Source organism: Scardinius erythrophthalmus (assembly GCF_964197995.2).
Source record: "Scardinius erythrophthalmus genome assembly, chromosome: 3".
NCBI lineage: Eukaryota > Metazoa > Chordata > Actinopteri > Cypriniformes > Leuciscidae > Scardinius > Scardinius erythrophthalmus.
Window position 1 is genome coordinate 58,513,740 of NC_138223.1, and position 22,923 is coordinate 58,536,662.

General features: G+C 37.9%; 4 protein-coding genes across 4 annotated transcripts; all 4 read right to left on the reverse strand.

Moving 5' to 3' along the window:
• Positions 1-3,798: 3,798 nt before the first annotated feature.
• On the reverse strand, positions 3,799-4,894 carry LOC308687987 (microfibril-associated glycoprotein 4-like; the record flags this gene model as incomplete). The annotated part of the gene is made up of 5 exons (XM_081360803.1): positions 3,799-4,067; positions 4,157-4,324; positions 4,413-4,509; positions 4,590-4,793; positions 4,889-4,894. 5 exons carry the CDS (start codon positions 4,892-4,894, stop codon positions 3,799-3,801), a joined length of 744 nt encoding a protein of 247 aa, XP_081216929.1.
• Positions 4,895-7,887: 2,993 nt separating this feature from the next.
• Positions 7,888-8,983, reverse strand: LOC308687988 (microfibril-associated glycoprotein 4-like; the record flags this gene model as incomplete). Its single annotated transcript, XM_081360804.1, has 5 exons — positions 7,888-8,156; positions 8,246-8,413; positions 8,502-8,598; positions 8,679-8,882; positions 8,978-8,983. The coding sequence occupies 5 exons, from the start codon at positions 8,981-8,983 to the stop codon at positions 7,888-7,890; spliced, it is 744 nt and encodes a 247-aa protein (XP_081216930.1).
• A 2,990-nt stretch (positions 8,984-11,973) lies between these two features.
• LOC308687989 (microfibril-associated glycoprotein 4-like) lies at positions 11,974-13,069 on the reverse strand (the record flags this gene model as incomplete). Its single annotated transcript, XM_081360805.1, has 5 exons — positions 11,974-12,242; positions 12,332-12,499; positions 12,588-12,684; positions 12,765-12,968; positions 13,064-13,069. 5 exons carry the CDS (start codon positions 13,067-13,069, stop codon positions 11,974-11,976), a joined length of 744 nt encoding a protein of 247 aa, XP_081216931.1.
• An 8,515-nt stretch (positions 13,070-21,584) lies between these two features.
• LOC308687990 (microfibril-associated glycoprotein 4-like) lies at positions 21,585-22,688 on the reverse strand (the record flags this gene model as incomplete). Its single annotated transcript, XM_081360806.1, has 5 exons — positions 21,585-21,853; positions 21,943-22,110; positions 22,207-22,303; positions 22,384-22,587; positions 22,683-22,688. 5 exons carry the CDS (start codon positions 22,686-22,688, stop codon positions 21,585-21,587), a joined length of 744 nt encoding a protein of 247 aa, XP_081216932.1.
• Between the last annotated feature and the right edge of the window lie 235 nt (positions 22,689-22,923).

Sequence of the window (22,923 nt, forward strand, 5' to 3'; positions counted from 1 at the left end):
AAACGCGCCGGCGCGTTTTGCTGGATTTTCTCCACATTGTAGCACTATAAACTTAAATTACTCCGTCATTTATGGTCATACAGAAAAAAGAAAAATATAAAAATTATCTGTGATATTTCTACTTTTGTATGTGTCCACTTACAATCAAATCAAAACATTGTGCTTTTGTAAAATAAAGAAAATAGACAGGGTGTGCGTTCTGCCTCTCCGTCGCGGTGAACTTTTTTTTCTTGAGCACGTCTATAAACTGAAACAAAACTCAGCGAATACTTGTCACACATTTATGAGCCATACACCTTTATAAACATTTAAGTGTGTACTTTTAAATGATCGGGTTCAAAACGAAAACCAATATTTTCTGTTTAAGTAATTTGTATAAAACCAACAAGATGTCCAGCTTCTCAAATGCTTGCTCATTACAGTTAATTTGGCCACGCCCACTCACGCAAAAAATATTCACATGCAAATCTCCACATGGAACTCGAACGCGCTCGTTACCTCAACAACAAAACACCAAAACACTTCACTTCACTTTTCGTTGAGTTTGAAAGACGCGCCAGAGCTTTCATTGGATTTAGGCTACTTCAGAAGAAAAACCAATTTGAAGACAAGAAAGATTTAACCCTCTGAGGTCGACAAACACGCCGGCGCGTTTTGCTGGATTTTCTCCACATTGTAGCACTATAAACTTAAATTTCTCCGTCATTTATGGTCATACAGAAAAAAGAAATATAAAAAAAGAATGTGGTATTTCTACTTTTGTATGTGTCCACTTCCAATCAAATCAAAACATTGTGCTTTTGTAAAATAAAGAAAATAAACAGTGTGCGCGTTCTGCCTCTCCGTCGCGGTGAACTTTTTTTTCTTGAGCACGTCTATAAACTGAAACAAAACTCAGCGAATACTTGTCACACATTTATGAGCCATACACCTTTATAAACATTTAAGTGTGTACTTTTAAATGATCGGATTCAAAACGAAAACAAATATTCTCTGTTTAAGTAATTTGTATAAAACCAACAAGATTTCCAGCTTCTCAAACGCTTCCTAATTATTTTTAATTTGGCCACGCCCACTCGCGCAAAAGATATTCACATGCAAATCTCCACATGGAACGCGATCGCCCTCATTACCTCAACAACAAAACACTTCACTTCACTTTTCGTCGAGTTTGAAAGACGTGCCTGAGCTTACATTGGATTTATATCAGAAGAAGAAGAACGATATTTGAAGACAAGAAAGATAAGGTAAGAAATTCTTACATATTAGTTTGCTATTGTTGCATAAATTTCACATTGCAGTTGAACTGTTGCTAGATATATGTTGAATATTATAATATTTAGACCCGTGTTTACTGTTACTGTGTTTGTGGATATCTGCTCAAACGTAGATATGTATATGGTAGGCCTAACCATAATGTTTTATATTTGATCGCGATCGCGTTTTAATGTATCATATTTTTGATCGCGATCGCGTTTTAATGTATCATATTTTTGATCGCGATCGCGTTTGAATGTATCATATTTTGGAAAAGCAAAACGCTCCAAACGGCTTCATGTTTTTACTATTATCTCATTTCATATCATCATAACGAATGGAAACATTTGAAGTAACATGATAATCAATATATTTTTCTCTAGCTTAGTTGTTACTGAAATCTTTTTGAAAATATATATAGGCTGCTATATTGTTATTATTTTATGCAGCACTGCGCATAGCCTATACCTACAAGGCACAACAAACCTGGTGTTCATTATATATTGTTGGAAACATTTGTGTGAGTGAGTGTGTGTGTGTATTCTGTGAATTTTAAAAAGCAATTTTAACAAGAAAAATCTAAAATGTATTCCCAAAATCGTGCAGGCCTTTCTCTTGATATCAGTATGTTCACTTTTTTTTTTTTTTTTTTTTTTTCAGGGCCCAGATGCCACTGAGTCCTGCTGACTTCAACATTCACAGTACATGTCTCTGTACATGAACATGGTAAAGTGAAAATCAAACACCTTAGAAAATGAAAGGTATGTACAATGTTTTTAGGAATGGCACAAAGGTCTCTTTCTTCAATAAGTGCTTTTTTGTTATGTATCTTTAGATTATGTTGTGTTGTAAATAAATCCAAACAATTTTAAAAGCCATTCTTTTTTAAATCTCCTCATTCTTTGTGCAAGGTTGGTCAGAATGATGGGCCCTGATAAGCTCCTAATAGGGCCATTAGGGAGGTTCTTTGTCTTTCTCAGGTGTGGAAAGCTTTCATATTAATGAGGTGATCCGCCCCTTCGCATATTGCTTTCTAACACAAAACACGTCGTAAAATTTTTAAATCAATATATTGTCTTCTCTGAATGAGCAGTCAGGGTGATTCTCACATAGTTTTAGAGCAAATATTCTAGGCTACGTGATACAATTTTCAAAAGTCTTGTGAAGAAATAATCAGTATGGGTTTCATGACCTTATTTCAGTGAGAATTTATTTTTGTATTTTCACAAACCACGCATAAATGTCATTATCTCAAAACTACAAACTTTTACATACATGCTGTTGATATATTATTGTAGCAGAGTTTGTGCTGAATACAGTGTAATTAGACTTTAGCCATGAAAATGTCACAAGTAACAGAAATAACCACAAATGTCAGAGCATGTCAGAACACCTCCAGGGCCCAGAAAACAGCTCAGACCTCAGAGGGTTAAGGTAAGAAATTTTTACATATTAGTTTGTTATTGTTGCATAAATGTCACATTGCAGTTGAACTGTTGCTAGATATATGGGGAATATTATAATATTTAGACCCGTGTTTACTGTTAGGCCTACTGTGTTTGTGGATATCTGGTCAAACGTAGATATGTATGGTAACCATAATGATTTATATGTGAGCGCGATCGCGTTTGAATGTATCAGATTTTGCAGCGCGATCGCGTTTGAATGTATCAGATTTTGCAGCGCAATCGCGTTTGAATGTATCATTTGAAAATTTGAAAAGCAAAACACACCAAACGGCTTCATGTTTTTACTATTATCTCATTTCATATCATCATAACGAATGGAAACATTTGAAGTAACATGATAATCAATATATTTTTCTCTAGCTTGGTTGTTACTGAAATATTTTGTAAGATTTATACTGCTATCTATTGTTATTATTATTTTACCCAGCACTGCGCATAGCTTATGCCTACAAGGCACAACAAACCTGGTGTTCATTATATTATATATTGTTGGAAACATTTGTGTGTGTGTGTGTGTGTGTGTGTGTGTGTGTGTATTTTGTGAATTTTAAAAAACAATTTTAACCAGAAAAATCTAATATTTATTTGCAAAATCTTGCAGGCCTTTCTCTTGATATCAGTATGTTCACTTTTTTTCGGTGAACATCCGCTGGATGCAGCAAAATGTGGTGTAAGACTTTTGCTGACAAATAAACAGGGATATCTGTGTTAAGAAAAACGTACACGTTGTTTCTTTAGGATTGTATTTATAGGGAAAGTAAATTAGTTTATGAACAGTTGATCTGAATTCCTCATTTACTGTTTCTGAGGTCTATTGTGAAGATAAACAAATCCACATCAACACATAATGCTTTTCATTGCTGGAGTTTTTTGAAGTTTATTGTTGATTTGTTTCAGTTGTAGATTTAAAAGTGAACCAAAACAAAAAAGAAAATAAATTGATGAGATTACACAAAACAACAGCCATATATCCCAAGTTACCATATATCTTATCGTTTACTAAGTTTCACAGTTAACAGAGGAAAGGAAACCCAAAACCTTAATTTGATTGTTTTGTTTTTTTGTTTTGTTTCTAAGAAACTCCGTAAGACAAAGGTCTGATCTTCATGCTGATGGTTTTCATACCAACAGCGTAATTACTCTTCCAGGTGTACCAAACATCTCCAATGGCGAAATGGGTGGGATCTTCCCCCCCTAAATACACACCGTTGGGGTTTGTACTGTGACAGGCTCTGTACCAAAATCCCCCGAGATACTGTTTGGCACAGTTATTCGCCCAGGTGTCTTGGTCTTTGTCAAAGGTGGAGAACTTCTGTCCATTATGGCTAGATAAAGAGTCGCCTGCGGAGAAGAAGAGCATCATTGAGGACATCAGGTGCACATTTACTCAACTGAGTGTGATTTCTTGAATGTGAATGAAAGTGTCCTACCAGCTCCTCCATCCTTGAACCCTGAAACCTGCAGTTTATACCCGTCAGATTCAGGACCCACAGAGAAGGACGAGTACAGAGCAAAACCAATCCTTCCAGTGAAGTCCTCCAGATCCACTCTCAGCATGTACTTTCTGTTACGTGTCAGCTGGTACATGTTCTCCAGTCCTGTTCACACACACACACACACACGAAGAACATGTTCAACCAAACACATGATCATCCACACAAACGGACACACACTGTGAGATCTTACCCAGCCAGTATTCGCCCTCGGTTGCCCCGAATCCTCTCTTGTACTGATTCCACGGCCGATAGAAATTCACACTGCCGTCCATTCTCCTCTGAATCACCTGTGATGGGTTTATATAGAATATATGATTCATAATGTATGTTCTGATGTGTGTTTGATGATCTAAAGTCACATTCGTACCGTCCATCCTCCGTTGTCTTCATCTTTCCTATCTGAGACCATGTGACAGTAAACACAGACAGGAACGTCTCCTGCTGGATAGATGGAGAAAATCCCACTGACTGAGTCTCCTGATTTATAGACATCAGAACAGTCGACCGGCTTGTCTACAGGATTGCACTCACAGCCCAATAAAACAGGGATAAGAGCCACCAACAATAACATCTGCACGAGAGAGAATTAGGTGAATATCAGTCTGAAATCAAGGTGGAAACCATCTTAAAGAATCTGACTGACAAAAAGGAAACAGAAAAACTTACTGCCATCTTCTTAATCTGTCCTCAGTAGATCACAACAGAGATGTTTGTTTCTTTAAAAAAAAGAATTCTTTACTCAGACAATTTGTAGAGAATAATGTCCAGAGAAGCTTTGGAGAGCAAACCAGCAACTCACCGTCTGTGTTTTCCAGTTGGAGACGATACAAACGCTCCTTTAAATATCTGATGTTCAGGCTCCTCCTCAGTGTCAAAATCCATTTGAAGCAATGTTTTAAAAAACATTCTTTTTGCAAATTTAAGAATCAACCAAAATGTGAAAGCATGGGAATTCCCAGTTCCTGTTATTTATAAACCATTGGTATGCACAGATAAATGTTCCTAAATACAGCCCACTTAATCACAAATAATCTTAACATTAACATTAACAATTGTTCCTCAATAACAAATTTACCAGCTGTCCATAAATACTCAAACCACACAAATAAAAGATCACAGATTAACTGAGTTAGACCCACACAAGTCTGTGACCTAAAGAAGTCAAACATGCATGAGTCAGTTTTACTGGAAGAGGATTTACTAGGTGAACGACCATGGAAACACTCAAACATGACATTTCAAATCAATTTCATTCGAATGTTGAACGTTGAATATAATCTCAGGACTTCAGGCGATCAGAATCTTTCATTCTTACACACTTCCTCATCTCTGATTTGGTGACTTACCTTGGTTGTTGTTCTACAGGGAAGCATGTTGGAATATTTTGCAGTGTTTGGAATATATACGAGTGCTGAAGTTTGTAAGTTTGAACATACAATTGTACATGCAGCGTTATAATCTCAGACAGACTGTAACGACAATGCGTAGAAAACCAACCACAAAATAATCTTCTTCCAGAATATTAATTCAAACAGAATATTAATTCAAGATTTGGTCAGGACTTCTATCCTCATCCATCTTGTCACGGGATCCAGGCGCCGACCAGCCTGACTAATTACACCCCCAACACTAACCAAATAGCTGGTCAATACTAAGCTTTGTTGACAAAACGCTGACTGTTTAAGAGAAAGACAGAGACCAAGGTCTCACACAAGAGTCCTCACATTCCAGGGTCAAATCACCAATCCGGGGCCATAAAATCAGGCTCCAGCTGGTCTACGCTAACCAACGAAAACCCCCAACTAAGAACTTTTATGAGCCCAGCTAAAGGAAGAACTTGTCAATGTGAGATAGCTTGGAAAAGAATGATTGGTTCAGAGTGACACAACTCGAGCCCACAACATTCCAGCCCCCTTCCTCCTTAACCCTCTGAGGTCGGCAAACGCGCCGGCGCGTTTTGCTGGATTTTCTCCACATTGTAGCACTATAAACTTAAATTACTCCGTCATTTATGGTCATACAGAAAAAAGAAAAATATAAAAATTATCTGTTATATTTCTACTTTTGTATGTGTCCACTTACAATCAAATCAAAACATTGTGCTTTTGTAAAATAAAGAAAATAGACAGGGTGTGCGTTCTGCCTCTCCGTCGCGGTGAACTTTTTTTTCTTGAGCACGTCTATAAACTGAAACAAAACTCAGCGAATACTTGTCACACATTTATAAGCCATACACCTTCATAAACATTTAAGTGTGTACTTTTAAATGATCGGGTTCAAAACGAAAACCAATATTTTCTGTTTAAGTAATTTGTATAAAACCAACAAGATGTCCAGCTTCTCAAATGCTTGCTCATTACAGTTAATTTGGCCACGCCCACTCACGCAAAAAATATTCACATGCAAATCTCCACATGGAACTCGAACGCGCTCGTTACCTCAACAACAAAACACCAAAACACTTCACTTCACTTTTCGTTGAGTTTGAAGGACGCGCCAGAGCTTTCATAGGATTTAGGCTACTTCAGAAGAAGAAGAACGCGATTTGAAGACAAGAAAGATTTAAGGTAAGAAATTTTTACATATTAGTTTGTTATTGTTGCATAAATGTCACATTGCAGTTGAACTGTTGCTAGATATATGGGGAATATTATAATATTTAGACCCATGTTTACTGTTAGGCCTACTGTGTTTGTGGATATCTGGTCAAACGTAGATATGTATGGTAACCATAATGATTTATATGTGAGCGCGATCGCGTTTGAATGTATCAGATTTTGCAGCGCGATCGCGTTTGAATGTATCAGATTTTGCAGCGCAATCGCGTTTGAATGTATCATTTGAAAATTTGAAAAGCAAAACACACCAAACGGCTTCATGTTTTTACTATTATCTCATTTCATATCATCACAACGAATGGAAACATTTGAAGTAACATGATAATCAATATATTTTTCTCTAGCTTGGTTGTTACTGAAATATTTTGGAAGATTTATACTGCTATCTATTGTTATTATTATTTTACCCAGCACTGCGCATAGCTTATGCCTACAAGGCACAACAAACCTGGTGTTCATTATATTATATATTGTTGGAAACATTTGTGTGTGTGTGTGTGTGTGTGTTTGTATTTTGTGAATTTTAAAAAACAATTTTAACCAGAAAAATCTAATATTTATTTGCAAAATCTTGCAGGCCTTTCTCTTGATATCAGTATGTTCACTTTTTTCGGTGAACATCCGCTGGATGCAGCAAAATGTGGTGTAAGACTTTTGCTGACAAATAAACAGGGATATCTGTGTTAAGAAAAACGTACACGTTGTTTCTTTAGGATTGTATTTATAGGGAAAGTAAATCAGTTTATGAACAGTTGATCTGAATTCCTCATTTACTGTTTCTGAGGTCTATTGTGAAGATAAACAAATCCACATCAACACATAATGCTTTTCATTGCTGGAGTTTTTTGAAGTTTATTGTTGATTTGTTTCAGTTGTAGATTTAAAAGTGAACCAAAACAAAAAAGAAAATAAATTGATGAGATTACACAAAACAACAGCCATATATCCCAAGTTACCATATATCTTATCGTTTACTAAGTTTCACAGTTAACAGAGGAAAGGAAACCCAAAACCTTAATTTGATTGTTTTGTTTTTTTGTTTTGTTTCTAAGAAACTCCGTAAGACAAAGGTCTGATCTTCATGCTGATGGTTTTCATACCAACAGCGTAATTACTCTTCCAGGTGTACCAAACATCTCCAATGGCGAAATGGGTGGGATCTTCCCCCCCTAAATACACACCGTTGGGGTTTGTACTGTGACAGGCTCTGTACCAAAATCCCCCGAGATACTGTTTGGCACAGTTATTCGCCCAGGTGTCTTGGTCTTTGTCAAAGGTGGAGAACTTCTGTCCATTATGGCTAGATAAAGAGTCGCCTGCGGAGAAGAAGAGCATCATTGAGGACATCAGGTGCACATTTACTCAACTGAGTGTGATTTCTTGAATGTGAATGAAAGTGTCCTACCAGCTCCTCCATCCTTGAACCCTGAAACCTGCAGTTTATACCCGTCAGATTCAGGACCCACAGAGAAGGACGAGTACAGAGCAAAACCAATCCTTCCAGTGAAGTCCTCCAGATCCACTCTCAGCATGTACTTTCTGTTACGTGTCAGCTGGTACATGTTCTCCAGTCCTGTTCACACACACACACACACACGAAGAACATGTTCAACCAAACACATGATCATCCACACAAACGGACACACACTGTGAGATCTTACCCAGCCAGTATTCGCCCTCGGTTGCCCCGAATCCTCTCTTGTACTGATTCCACGGCCGATAGAAATTCACACTGCCGTCCATTCTCCTCTGAATCACCTGTGATGGGTTTATATAGAATATATGATTCATAATGTATGTTCTGATGTGTGTTTGATGATCTAAAGTCACATTCGTACCGTCCATCCTCCGTTGTCTTCATCTTTCCTATCTGAGACCATGTGACAGTAAACACAGACAGGAACGTCTCCTGCTGGATAGATGGAGAAAATCCCACTGACTGAGTCTCCTGATTTATAGACATCAGAACAGTCGACCGGCTTGTCTACAGGATTGCACTCACAGCCCAATAAAACAGGGATAAGAGCCACCAACAATAACATCTGCACGAGAGAGAATTAGGTGAATATCAGTCTGAAATCAAGGTGGAAACCATCTTAAAGAATCTGACTGACAAAAAGGAAACAGAAAAACTTACTGCCATCTTCTTAATCTGTCCTCAGTAGATCACAACAGAGATGTTTGTTTCTTTAAAAAAAAGAATTCTTTACTCAGACAATTTGTAGAGAATAATGTCCAGAGAAGCTTTGGAGAGCAAACCAGCAACTCACCGTCTGTGTTTTCCAGTTGGAGACGATACAAACGCTCCTTTAAATATCTGATGTTCAGGCTCCTCCTCAGTGTCAAAATCCATTTGAAGCAATGTTTTAAAAAACATTCTTTTTGCAAATTTAAGAATCAACCAAAATGTGAAAGCATGGGAATTCCCAGTTCCTGTTATTTATAAACCATTGGTATGCACAGATAAATGTTCCTAAATACAGCCCACTTAATCACAAATAATCTTAACATTAACATTAACAATTGTTCCTCAATAACAAATTTACCAGCTGTCCATAAATACTCAAACCACACAAATAAAAGATCACAGATTAACTGAGTTAGACCCACACAAGTCTGTGACCTAAAGAAGTCAAACATGCATGAGTCAGTTTTACTGGAAGAGGATTTACTAGGTGAACGACCATGGAAACACTCAAACATGACATTTCAAATCAATTTCATTCGAATGTTGAACGTTGAATATAATCTCAGGACTTCAGGCGATCAGAATCTTTCATTCTTACACACTTCCTCATCTCTGATTTGGTGACTTACCTTGGTTGTTGTTCTACAGGGAAGCATGTTGGAATATTTTGCAGTGTTTGGAATATATACGAGTGCTGAAGTTTGTAAGTTTGAACATACAATTGTACATGCAGCGTTATAATCTCAGACAGACTGTAACGACAATGCGTAGAAAACCAACCACAAAATAATCTTCTTCCAGAATATTAATTCAAACAGAATATTAATTCAAGATTTGGTCAGGACTTCTATCCTCATCCATCTTGTCACGGGATCCAGGCGCCGACCAGCCTGACTAATTACACCCCCAACACTAACCAAATAGCTGGTCAATACTAAGCTTTGTTGACAAAACGCTGACTGTTTAAGAGAAAGACAGAGACCAAGGTCTCACACAAGAGTCCTCACATTCCAGGGTCAAATCACCAATCCGGGGCCATAAAATCAGGCTCCAGCTGGTCTACGCTAACCAACGAAAACCCCCAACTAAGAACTTTTATGAGCCCAGCTAAAGGAAGAACTTGTCAATGTGAGATAGCTTGGAAAAGAATGATTGGTTCAGAGTGACACAACTCGAGCCCACAACATTCCAGCCCCCTTCCTCCTTAACCCTCTGAGGTCGGCAAACGCGCCGGCGCGTTTTGCTGGATTTTCTCCACATTGTAGCACTATAAACTTAAATTACTCCGTCATTTATGGTCATACAGAAAAAAGAAAAATATAAAAATTATCTGTTATATTTCTACTTTTGTATGTGTCCACTTACAATCAAATCAAAACATTGTGCTTTTGTAAAATAAAGAAAATAGACAGGGTGTGCGTTCTGCCTCTCCGTCGCGGTGAACTTTTTTTTCTTGAGCACGTCTATAAACTGAAACAAAACTCAGCGAATACTTGTCACACATTTATAAGCCATACACCTTCATAAACATTTAAGTGTGTACTTTTAAATGATCGGGTTCAAAACGAAAACCAATATTTTCTGTTTAAGTAATTTGTATAAAACCAACAAGATGTCCAGCTTCTCAAATGCTTGCTCATTACAGTTAATTTGGCCACGCCCACTCACGCAAAAAATATTCACATGCAAATCTCCACATGGAACTCGAACGCGCTCGTTACCTCAACAACAAAACACCAAAACACTTCACTTCACTTTTCGTTGAGTTTGAAAGACGCGCCAGAGCTTTCATAGGATTTAGGCTACTTCAGAAGAAGAAGAACGCGATTTGAAGACAAGAAAGATTTAAGGTAAGAAATTTTTACATATTAGTTTGTTATTGTTGCATAAATGTCACATTGCAGTTGAACTGTTGCTAGATATATGGGGAATATTATAATATTTAGACCCATGTTTACTGTTAGGCCTACTGTGTTTGTGGATATCTGGTCAAACGTAGATATGTATGGTAACCATAATGATTTATATGTGAGCGCGATCGCGTTTGAATGTATCAGATTTTGCAGCGCGATCGCGTTTGAATGTATCAGATTTTGCAGCGCAATCGCGTTTGAATGTATCATTTGAAAATTTGAAAAGCAAAACACACCAAACGGCTTCATGTTTTTACTATTATCTCATTTCATATCATCACAACGAATGGAAACATTTGAAGTAACATGATAATCAATATATTTTTCTCTAGCTTGGTTGTTACTGAAATATTTTGGAAGATTTATACTGCTATCTATTGTTATTATTATTTTACCCAGCACTGCGCATAGCTTATGCCTACAAGGCACAACAAACCTGGTGTTCATTATATTATATATTGTTGGAAACATTTGTGTGTGTGTGTGTGTGTGTGTTTGTATTTTGTGAATTTTAAAAAACAATTTTAACCAGAAAAATCTAATATTTATTTGCAAAATCTTGCAGGCCTTTCTCTTGATATCAGTATGTTCACTTTTTTCGGTGAACATCCGCTGGATGCAGCAAAATGTGGTGTAAGACTTTTGCTGACAAATAAACAGGGATATCTGTGTTAAGAAAAACGTACACGTTGTTTCTTTAGGATTGTATTTATAGGGAAAGTAAATCAGTTTATGAACAGTTTAACTGAATTCCTCATTTACTGTTTCTGAGGTCTATTGTGAAGATAAACAAATCCACATCAACACATAATGCTTTTCATTGGAGTTTTTTGAAGTTTATTGTTGATTTGTTTCAGTTGTAGATTTAAAAGTGAACCAAAACAAAAAAGAAAATAAATTGATGAGATTACACAAAACAACAGCCATATATCCCAAGTTACCATATATCTTATCGTTTACTAAGTTTCACAGTTAACAGAGGAAAGGAAACCCAAAACCTTAATTTGATTGTTTTGTTTTTTTGTTTTGTTTCTAAGAAACTCCGTAAGACAAAGGTCTGATCTTCATGCTGATGGTTTTCATACCAACAGCGTAATTACTCTTCCAGGTGTACCAAACATCTCCAATGGCGAAATGGGTGGGATCTTCCCCCCCTAAATACACACCGTTGGGGTTTGTACTGTGACAGGCTCTGTACCAAAATCCCCCGAGATACTGTTTGGCACAGTTATTCGCCCAGGTGTCTTGGTCTTTGTCAAAGGTGGAGAACTTCTGTCCATTATGGCTAGATAAAGAGTCGCCTGCGGAGAAGAAGAGCATCATTGAGGACATCAGGTGCACATTTACTCAACTGAGTGTGATTTCTTGAATGTGAATGAAAGTGTCCTACCAGCTCCTCCATCCTTGAACCCTGAAACCTGCAGTTTATACCCGTCAGATTCAGGACCCACAGAGAAGGACGAGTACAGAGCAAAACCAATCCTTCCAGTGAAGTCCTCCAGATCCACTCTCAGCATGTACTTTCTGTTACGTGTCAGCTGGTACATGTTCTCCAGTCCTGTTCACACACACACACACACACGAAGAACATGTTCAACCAAACACATGATCATCCACACAAACGGACACACACTGTGAGATCTTACCCAGCCAGTATTCGCCCTCGGTTGCCCCGAATCCTCTCTTGTACTGATTCCACGGCCGATAGAAATTCACACTGCCGTCCATTCTCCTCTGAATCACCTGTGATGGGTTTATATAGAATATATGATTCATAATGTATGTTCTGATGTGTGTTTGATGATCTAAAGTCACATTCGTACCGTCCATCCTCCGTTGTCTTCATCTTTCCTATCTGAGACCATGTGACAGTAAACACAGACAGGAACGTCTCCTGCTGGATAGATGGAGAAAATCCCACTGACTGAGTCTCCTGATTTATAGACATCAGAACAGTCGACCGGCTTGTCTACAGGATTGCACTCACAGCCCAATAAAACAGGGATAAGAGCCACCAACAATAACATCTGCACGAGAGAGAATTAGGTGAATATCAGTCTGAAATCAAGGTGGAAACCATCTTAAAGAATCTGACTGACAAAAAGGAAACAGAAAAACTTACTGCCATCTTCTTAATCTGTCCTCAGTAGATCACAACAGAGATGTTTGTTTCTTTAAAAAAAAAAAATTCTTTACTCAGACAATTTGTAGAGAATAATGTCCAGAGAAGCTTTGGAGAGCAAACCAGCAACTCACCGTCTGTGTTTTCCAGTTGGAGACGATACAAACGCTCCTTTAAATATCTGATGTTCAGGCTCCTCCTCAGTGTCAAAATCCATTTGAAGCAATGTTTTAAAAAACATTCTTTTTGCAAATTTAAGAATCAACCAAAATGTGAAAGCATGGGAATTCCCAGTTCCTGTTATTTATAAACCATTGGTATGCACAGATAAATGTTCCTAAATACAGCCCACTTAATCACAAATAATCTTAACATTAACATTAACAATTGTTCCTCAATAACAAATTTACCAGCTGTCCATAAATACTCAAACCACACAAATAAAAGATCACAGATTAACTGAGTTAGACCCACACAAGTCTGTGACCTAAAGAAGTCAAACATGCATGAGTCAGTTTTACTGGAAGAGGATTTACTAGGTGAACGACCATGGAAACACTCAAACATGACATTTCAAATCAATTTCATTCGAATGTTGAACGTTGAATATAATCTCAGGACTTCAGGCGATCAGAATCTTTCATTCTTACACACTTCCTCATCTCTGATTTGGTGACTTACCTTGGTTGTTGTTCTACAGGGAAGCATGTTGGAATATTTTGCAGTGTTTGGAATATATACGAGTGCTGAAGTTTGTAAGTTTGAACATACAATTGTACATGCAGCGTTATAATCTCAGACAGACTGTAACGACAATGCGTAGAAAACCAACCACAAAATAATCTTCTTCCAGAATATTAATTCAAACAGAATATTAATTCAAGATTTGGTCAGGACTTCTATCCTCATCCATCTTGTCACGGGATCCAGGCGCCGACCAGCCTGACTAATTACACCCCCAACACTAACCAAATAGCTGGTCAATACTAAGCTTTGTTGACAAAACGCTGACTGTTTAAGAGAAAGACAGAGACCAAGGTCTCACACAAGAGTCCTCACATTCCAGGGTCAAATCACCAATCCGGGGCCATAAAATCAGGCTCCAGCTGGTCTACGCTAACCAACGAAAACCCCCAACTAAGAACTTTTATGAGCCCAGCTAAAGGAAGAACTTGTCAATGTGAGATAGCTTGGAAAAGAATGATTGGTTCAGAGTGACACAACTCGAGCCCACAACATTCCAGCCCCCTTCCTCCTTAACCCTCTGAGGTCGGCAAACGCGCCGGCGCGTTTTGCTGGATTTTCTCCACATTGTAGCACTATAAACTTAAATTACTCCGTCATTTATGGTCATACAGAAAAAAGAAAAATATAAAAATTATCTGTGATATTTCTACTTTTGTATGTGTCCACTTACAATCAAATCAAAACATTGTGCTTTTGTAAAATAAAGAAAATAGACAGGGTGTGCGTTCTGCCTCTCCGTCGCGGTGAACTTTTTTTTCTTGAGCACGTCTATAAACTGAAACAAAACTCAGCGAATACTTGTCACACATTTATAAGCCATACACCTTCATAAACATTTAAGTGTGTACTTTTAAATGATCGGGTTCAAAACGAAAACCAATATTTTCTGTTTAAGTCATTTGTATAAAACCAACAAGATGTCCAGCTTCTCAAATGCTTGCTCATTACAGTTAATTTGGCCACGCCCACTCACGCAAAAAATATTCACATGCAAATCTCCACATGGAACTCGAACGCGCTCGTTACCTCAACAACAAAACACCAAAACACTTCACTTCACTTTTCGTTGAGTTTGAAAGACGCGCCAGAGCTTTCATTGGATTTAGGCTACTTCAGAAGAAGAAGAACGCGATTTGAAGACAAGAAAGATTTAAGGTAAGAAATTTTTACATATTAGTTTGTTATTGTTGCATAAATGTCACATTGCAGTTGAACTGTTGCTAGATATATGGGGAATATTATAATATTTAGACCCATGTTTACTGTTAGGCCTACTGTGTTTGTGGATATCTGGTCAAACGTAGATATGTATGGTAACCATAATGATTTATATGTGAGCGCGATCGCGTTTGAATGTATCAGATTTTGCAGCGCAATCGCGTTTGAATGTATCATTTGAAAATTTGAAAAGCAAAACACACCAAACGGCTTCATGTTTTTACTATTATCTCGTTTCATATCATCATAACGATTGGAAACATTTGAAGTAACATGATAATCAATATATTTTTCTCTAGCTTGGTTGTTACTGAAATATTTTGTAAGATTTATACTGCTATCTATTGTTATTATTATTTTACCCAGCACTGCGCATAGCTTATGCCTACAAGGCACAACAAACCTGGTGTTCATTATATTATATATTGTTGGAAACATTTGTGTGTGTGTGTGTGTGTTTGTATTTTGTGAATTTTAAAAAGCAATTTTAACCAGAAAAATCTAATATTTATTTGCAAAATCTTGCAGGCCTTTCTCTTGATATCAGTATGTTCACTTTTTTTTCAGGGCCCAGATGCCACTGAGTCCTGCCGACTTCAACATTCACATGAGTCTCTGGAACATGAACATGGTAAAGTGAAAATCAAACACCTTGGAAATGAAAGGTATTTTACAATGTTTTTAGGAATGGCACAAAGGTCTCTGTCTTTCAATAAGTGCTTTTTTGCCATTTGTTGTGTCTATTTGGATTATGTTGTGTAAATAAATCCAAACAATCTAAAAGCCATTCTTTTTTAAATCTCCTCATTTACAGTATTGTGCAAGGTTGCTCAGAATGATAGGGGCCCTTATAGCTCCTAATAGGGCCGTTAGGGGAGTGTCTTTGTCTTTCTCAGGTGAGAAAAGCCATACATATTAATGAGCTGTCGAATAAGGCTTATTCATACAAAACACGTCGTAAAAATTTTAAATCAATATATTGTCTTCTCTGAATGAGCAGTCAGGGTGATTTTCACATAGTTTTAGAGCAAATATTCTAGGCTACGTGATACAATTTTCAAAAGTCTTGTAAAGAAATAATTAGTAGGGGTTTCATGACCTTATTTCAGTGAGAATTTTTTTTGTATTTTCACAAACCACGCATAAATGTCTCAAAACTGCAAACTTTTACATACATGCTGTTGATATATTATTGTAGCAGAGTTTGTGCTGAATACAGTGTAATTAGACTTTAGCCATGAAAATGTCACAAGTAACAGAAATAACCAGAAATGTCAGAGCATGTCAGAACACCTCCAGGGCCCAGAAAACAGCTCAGACCTCAGAGGGTTAAGGATTTCTGAACGAACAAACCAATTCTCTTCTGAGATTCTTCCTACAGTATGCGTAAAACTCATTCAAGAACAATTTTCAATGGACTCTTTACATCATACATCAAAGCATCATACATCATTCTATGTGTTTCTACGATATATGTGTCCATTTAATATGCTTTAATCCCATATAATTCATGCAATTGTTATAATTATTAGATGTTTGAATGAAAGTGGGTTGTGTTTCATATCAGTATGATCGTATGCCCGAGATTCAAAAGATGGCTTGAATGATATCTGTGTAATAGGTTTTGATCTTCTTTTAATTAGAAATCATGTCTAAACTGGCCTCTGTTCTCTCTGCTTAACCCCCTGGGGTCGACGGTATCGCCGGCGATACCAGCTCGCTTTTTTTCAGTTCAGTTCAAAAGAAATTCATTTTGCTCTGTGGACTTTGATATTACAAGCAAGTTTCATACATCAATCGATTCTGTTAAATGTGTATTATTTTTGTGTATACTCACAATAAAAACAAAGTGTTGTGCTTTTTGCCAAATAAAGAAAAATAAACGTGATGCGAGTTCTGCCTTCTCTCTCTCAGTGAAGACCATTCTGAAACGCGTCCGAAAATGAACTGTAACTCAGCGAATACTCAGTCAAACAGACATACAGATACACAGACATGAAGCTTGAATTATATGCTTTTAAATGAGGTAATTTATATAAAAAACAAATATTCTCATCTTGTGAAATCTGTATTAAAAGAGAGCGATCCCAGTCGAGCTCATTAGAGCTAATTCAAAGGTAATGTGACTCCGCCCACGGAGAGCGCGTGCTATTCAAACGCAAACTACTGAGGCAATCCAAGCAAACCTGTGAACGCCCCCATCTCAGCTCGAGAAAACAAGTTTATTCAGATCATTGTAGCCTACGTGTTTACACCATCTGGCAGCGCCAGGGCCGGAGTGGGGCCACTTTTCAGCCCTGGAGTTCATGCCCAAGACCGGCCCACTTTTTCCACGGTGGAATTCCAAATTAGCACTTTTTCCAATTTGGATAAATGAAGCAACAGTTCAGTTGTTACTATTGTGTAGTTGGTATTAATACCATAGTTCAACAAATAATGTAAAGGTTAAATAATAATTCACTTAGACTTTATAAGAAGCAATTGCGATTTTATATCACACAATTCAGACTATATCTCGCAATTCTGTATTTCTGACTTTAAAAAGAAGCAATTGCAACTTTATTTCACGCAGTTCTGACTTTATATCTTGCAATTTCTGACTATAAGAAGCAATCGACTTTAATTCACACAATACTGACTTTATAACACGCAATTGCGACTTTATATCTCACAATTTTGACCATCTCGCAATGCTGACTTTATAACACGCAATTGCAACTTTATTTCAGGCAATTCTGACAGTTATATCTCGCAATTCTGACAATTGAGACTTAATATCACGCAATTCTGACCATCTCACAATGCTGACTTTAACACGCAATTGCAACTTTATTTCAGGCAATTCTGACTTTATAACACGCAATTGAGACTTTATTTCAGGCAATTCTGACTTTATAACACGCAATTGAGACTTTATTTCACGCAATTCTGAAGTATTCCGAAATGTAAACTCGCAAGTGTGAGATAAAAAGTCGCAATTATCTTTTAAAACGTTTTATTCTGTGACGCAAACAAGCTTCCATACCTCCTGGCCTCTTCCTCCCAGCCATCCTCCCTGACGCGTACCGTTACGGTAGGGCCGGCCAGGCGCGGTAGGCGCCGGCGATGCCGCGGACCCGCGGCCGCAGTAGCCTACCTAAAACGTTTTGGAAAAGACTGGCTGTGGACCCAACCAACTCTATAGTAGGGGAGGGGAGAACTCCCTCACATGGTACAACCCATGCAGAGGCTGCGCGCTGCAGTGTCAGAAGGCGGAACGTGTAATGTTACTAACGTGACATTGAAATGTGAAAAGAAAAAAAAAAAGAAAAATCCTTGACCGGCCCAAAAGTGAAGCGGCCCACCGGGAATTCTCCCGATTCTCCCGATTACCCAATCCGGGCCTGGGCAGCGCTGTGAGAAACATTAATAATGGAAAATCTACCTCAGAGTGCGGGTATTGCAGGAGAGAGGATCCGAATATGTAGTAAGTTTTTTTTCCTTCTCAAGTTAATCGCGTTTCTGTGAATGAATGAACGGCAGCCGCAGAGATGCGCGCTGTTTATCACAGCTCGCAAAAAGACAGTTTAAATTTAAATTGCGTCTCTGTGTGAATGAATGATGATGTTTTAGCAAACTGTATTGCTATACTGAGCAGTGGCGTAGCCACGAGGGGGCCTGGGTGGGCCTAGGCCTCAGATTTCTGATGGCTTAAAATAAAATAATAAAAATAAGAAATTTTTGATGTGTTAGTCTAATTGATAGATTGATCAATCAAAATACTGCGCGGTAAAATGCGGCTGTTTTCAAACTTGATTTGACGTGTTGTGCCTAACCTACGCTGTCATCTTCGCGTGAGAGTTCATGCGGTGAATGGCAGCGTTGTGCAAAGTACAATATTACGCACGAAAATATGAGCGAGAAGGAGAAAATAAGTCATCTACATCTGAGTATGATTTAGCTTACTACAAGATGACAGCGAGTGAAGCGGCTAGGAGACAGAAACGCACATATTTCATCACAGAATAGCGGTGAGACTTCGACTCAGATCGGCACATTGCGCAATGACTTGTTTGCAATTGATGAACCGCCTTCACAACCAGTGATGACCACATTTCCTGTATAGCCTATATCTGTTGTATATGAAGAGTTTGGTTTCAAAACGCGATAAATTCATTATGATTAATTTTGAGTAATAATGTGTTTTCTTTACCAAGAGAGTGGAAAGATTAAAACCACTATTTTTTGTTATCAAAATTATAAATCAAATCGATGGAGCTCCAAAGACAACAACGCGTTCAGACGCGACGCATGCGCATTCGACAACAGGAAGTGTTTCGAACATCAAACAACATCACTTCAGATCATCAAACACACATCAGAACATACATTATGAATCATATATGCTATATAAACCCATCATAGGTGATTCAGAGGAGAATGGACGGCAGTGTGAATTTCTATCGGCCGTGGAAAGAGTACAAGAGAGGATTCGGGAATGTGGAGAGCGAATACTGGCTGGGTAAGATGCGTAGTTTTTTTATCTGAATATCTGGAGTTTGTAAATCCACCGAGGTTTTCAGTCTTTAGTATCACACTGTGAAGTCTGAGGTCTTCATTATTTTAAGCTGTTTTGAGCATTTTAATGAATAGGTACGATTTTAAAACCGTTTCAACATGAATCAATATTAAATGTCAACACTGATGTGGTGATAAGTCTTGTAATCAGTGGTATGACTCTTTCCGTCTAGTTTGAACTTGTTCACCTGTCTTGGCTAAAAGTTGCTTTCTATAAAACTGTGTTAGTGGGCTAAAAATAATCCATATGCAATTATTTACTCCTGTGGTAAGTAGGCATATAATAAAAGGGCTAAAGCACAGTTAGCCCGTTATTATCTCAAAATAAGCCCTTTCAGGATGATTAAAGACCTCTACACTTCAGGTCAGTCCTAATCAAGATGTCAGGGTTTATTTTGTGATAAATACCGCCTGATTGTACTTTATCCTATACTTGGTGTTCATGTCCAGTGATTTGGTTGAACATTCTTTGTGTGTGTGTGTGTGTGTGTGTGTGTGTGTGTGTGTGTGTGTGTGTGTGAACAGGGCTGGAGTACATGTACCAGCTGACACGTAACAGAAAGTACATGCTGAGAGTGGATCTGGAGGACTTTGAAGGAAGGAAGGGTTTTGCTCTGTACTCGTCTTTCTCTGTGGATTGTGAAAAGAGTTTGTACAAAATGTATATCCATTCATTACTGTAAGCTATAGCCTAATATGTGAGCACATGGAAAACAGAATCCCTACAGGACTTGTTTATTAGTGACAGTAGTCTTTAAGTGTTAATAAGAGTATAATCTTGCTTCAATTCTTCGTCAAATAAGTAAAGTCAAGTCATCTTCATTTATATAGCGCTTTTAACAATGTAGATTGTTTCAAAGCAGCTTTACAGAGATAAACGTATAATTTATGGTAACAGAGATTGTTTTGGCTTTATAGTGGTTCTTTAGTAAAGTTATTTTCTAGCTAAGGTTAGTTATGATTGATTCGCTTCCGTCGCACCGATCATTTGTTCTTAAATTAGGGGCCGCTAAGACGACACCACACAATTCTCTCTACACAAACTTTAAACGCAAACCTGTGAGAAACGCTGATGGCGTTCACATGCACATTAAGAATTGGTTCTATAGTTATGTGCATTTGAATATATGTATATATATATGTACGCAGGTTTGTAATTCCCTACAAACCAAGCCTAAACAAAGTACTGGTGTTTCCTTATAATTTTTGATACAGAATTTTATTTTATTTTTATCAATTTGGGGTAGATACGCGAATTGAGTTTCCCGACAACGCTTTATCTGTAGAGTGGTAAAGGGATCCTCCATAGGGAGAGGAGAACACCAAGTATGGATCCTCAATTTACTTCTCAAAGTAAATTGAGATGTTCTCTTTCCATACAATAAAAAAATGTATGGCCTATATAAACACATACACACACCTAGCTACAGTAACAGGGAATGTTTAATTTCAGGAATTTTTTTGGAATGCTCAGAGAACATTAAAAAGTAACATTTTCATTTTTGCAATTTGATAAAATTTTATGTTTCCTTAACGTTTGCACAACCAAGAAACATTTCCAAACCAGGAAAATCTGCTGGATGCAGCAAAATGTGGTGTAAGACTTTTGCTGACAAATAAACAGGGATATCTGTGTTAAGAAAAACGTACACGTTGTTTCTTTAGGATTGTATTTATAGGGAAAGTAAATCAGTTTATGAACAGTTGAACTGAATTCCTCATTTACTGTTTCTGAGGTCTATTGTGAAGATAAACAAATCCACATCAACACATAATGCTTTTCATTGCTGGAGTTTTTTGAAGTTTATTGTTGATTTGTTTCAGTTGTAGATTTAAAAGTGAACCAAAACAAAAAAGAAAATAAATTGATGAGATTACACAAAACAACAGCCATATATCCCAAGTTACCATATATCTTATGGTTTACTAAGTTTCACAGTTAACAGAGGAAAGGAAACCCAAAACCTTAATTTGATTGTTTTGTTTTTTTGTTTTGTTTCTAAGAAACTCCGTAAGACAAAGGTTTGATCTTCATGCTGATGGTTTTCATACCAACAGCGTAATTACTCTTCCAGGTGTACCAAACATCTCCAATGGCGTAATGGGTGGGATCTTCCCCCCCTAAATACACACCGTTGGGGTTTGTACTGTGACAGGCTCTGTACCAAAATCCCCCGAGATACTGTTTGGCACAGTTATTCGCCCAGGAGTCTTGGTCTTTGTCAAAGGTGGAGAACTTCTGTCCATTATGGCTAGATAAAGAGTCGCCTGCGGAGAAGAAGAGCATCATTGAGGACATCAGGTGCACATTTACTCAACTGAGTGTGATTTCTTGAATGTGAATGAAAGTGTCCTACCAGCTCCTCCATCCTTGAACCCTGAAACCTGCAGTTTATACCCGTCAGATTCAGGACCCACAGAGAAGGACGAGTACAGAGCAAAACCAATCCTTCCAGTGAAGTCCTCCAGATCCACTCTCAGCATGTACTTTCTGTTACGTGTCAGCTGGTACATGTTCTCCAGTCCTGTTCACACACACACACACACACACACACACGAAGAACATGTTCAACCGAACACATGATCATCCACACAAACGGACACACACTGTGAGATCTTACCCAGCCAGTATTCGCCCTCGGTTGCCCCGAATCCTCTCTTGTACTGATTCCACGGCCGATAGAAATTCACACTGCCGTCCATTCTCCTCTGAATCACCTGTGATGGGTTTATATAGAATATATGATTCATAATGTATGTTCTGATGTGTGTTTGATGATCTAAAGTCACATTCGTACCGTCCATCCTCCGTTGTCTTCATCTTTCCTATCTGAGACCATGTGACAGTAAACACAGACAGGAACGTCTCCTGCTGGATAGATGGAGAAAATCCCACTGACTGAGTCTCCTGATTTATAGACATCAGAACAGTCGACCGGCTTGTCTACAGGATTGCACTCACAGCCCAATAAAACAGGGATAAGAGCCACCAACAATAACATCTGCACGAGAGAGAATTAGGTGAATATCAGTCTGAAATCAAGGTGGAAACCATCTTAAAGAATCTGACTGACAAAAAGGAAACAGAAAAACTTACTGCCATCTTCTTAATCTGTCCTCAGTAGATCACAACAGAGATGTTTGTTTCTTTAAAAAAAAAAAAATTCTTTACTCAGACAATTTGTAGAGAATAATGTCCAGAGAAGCTTTGGAGAGCAAACCAGCAACTCACCGTCTGTGTTTTCCAGTTGGAGACGATACAAACGCTCCTTTAAATATCTGATGTTCAGGCTCCTCCTCAGTGTCAAAATCCATTTGAAGCAATGTTTTAAAAAACA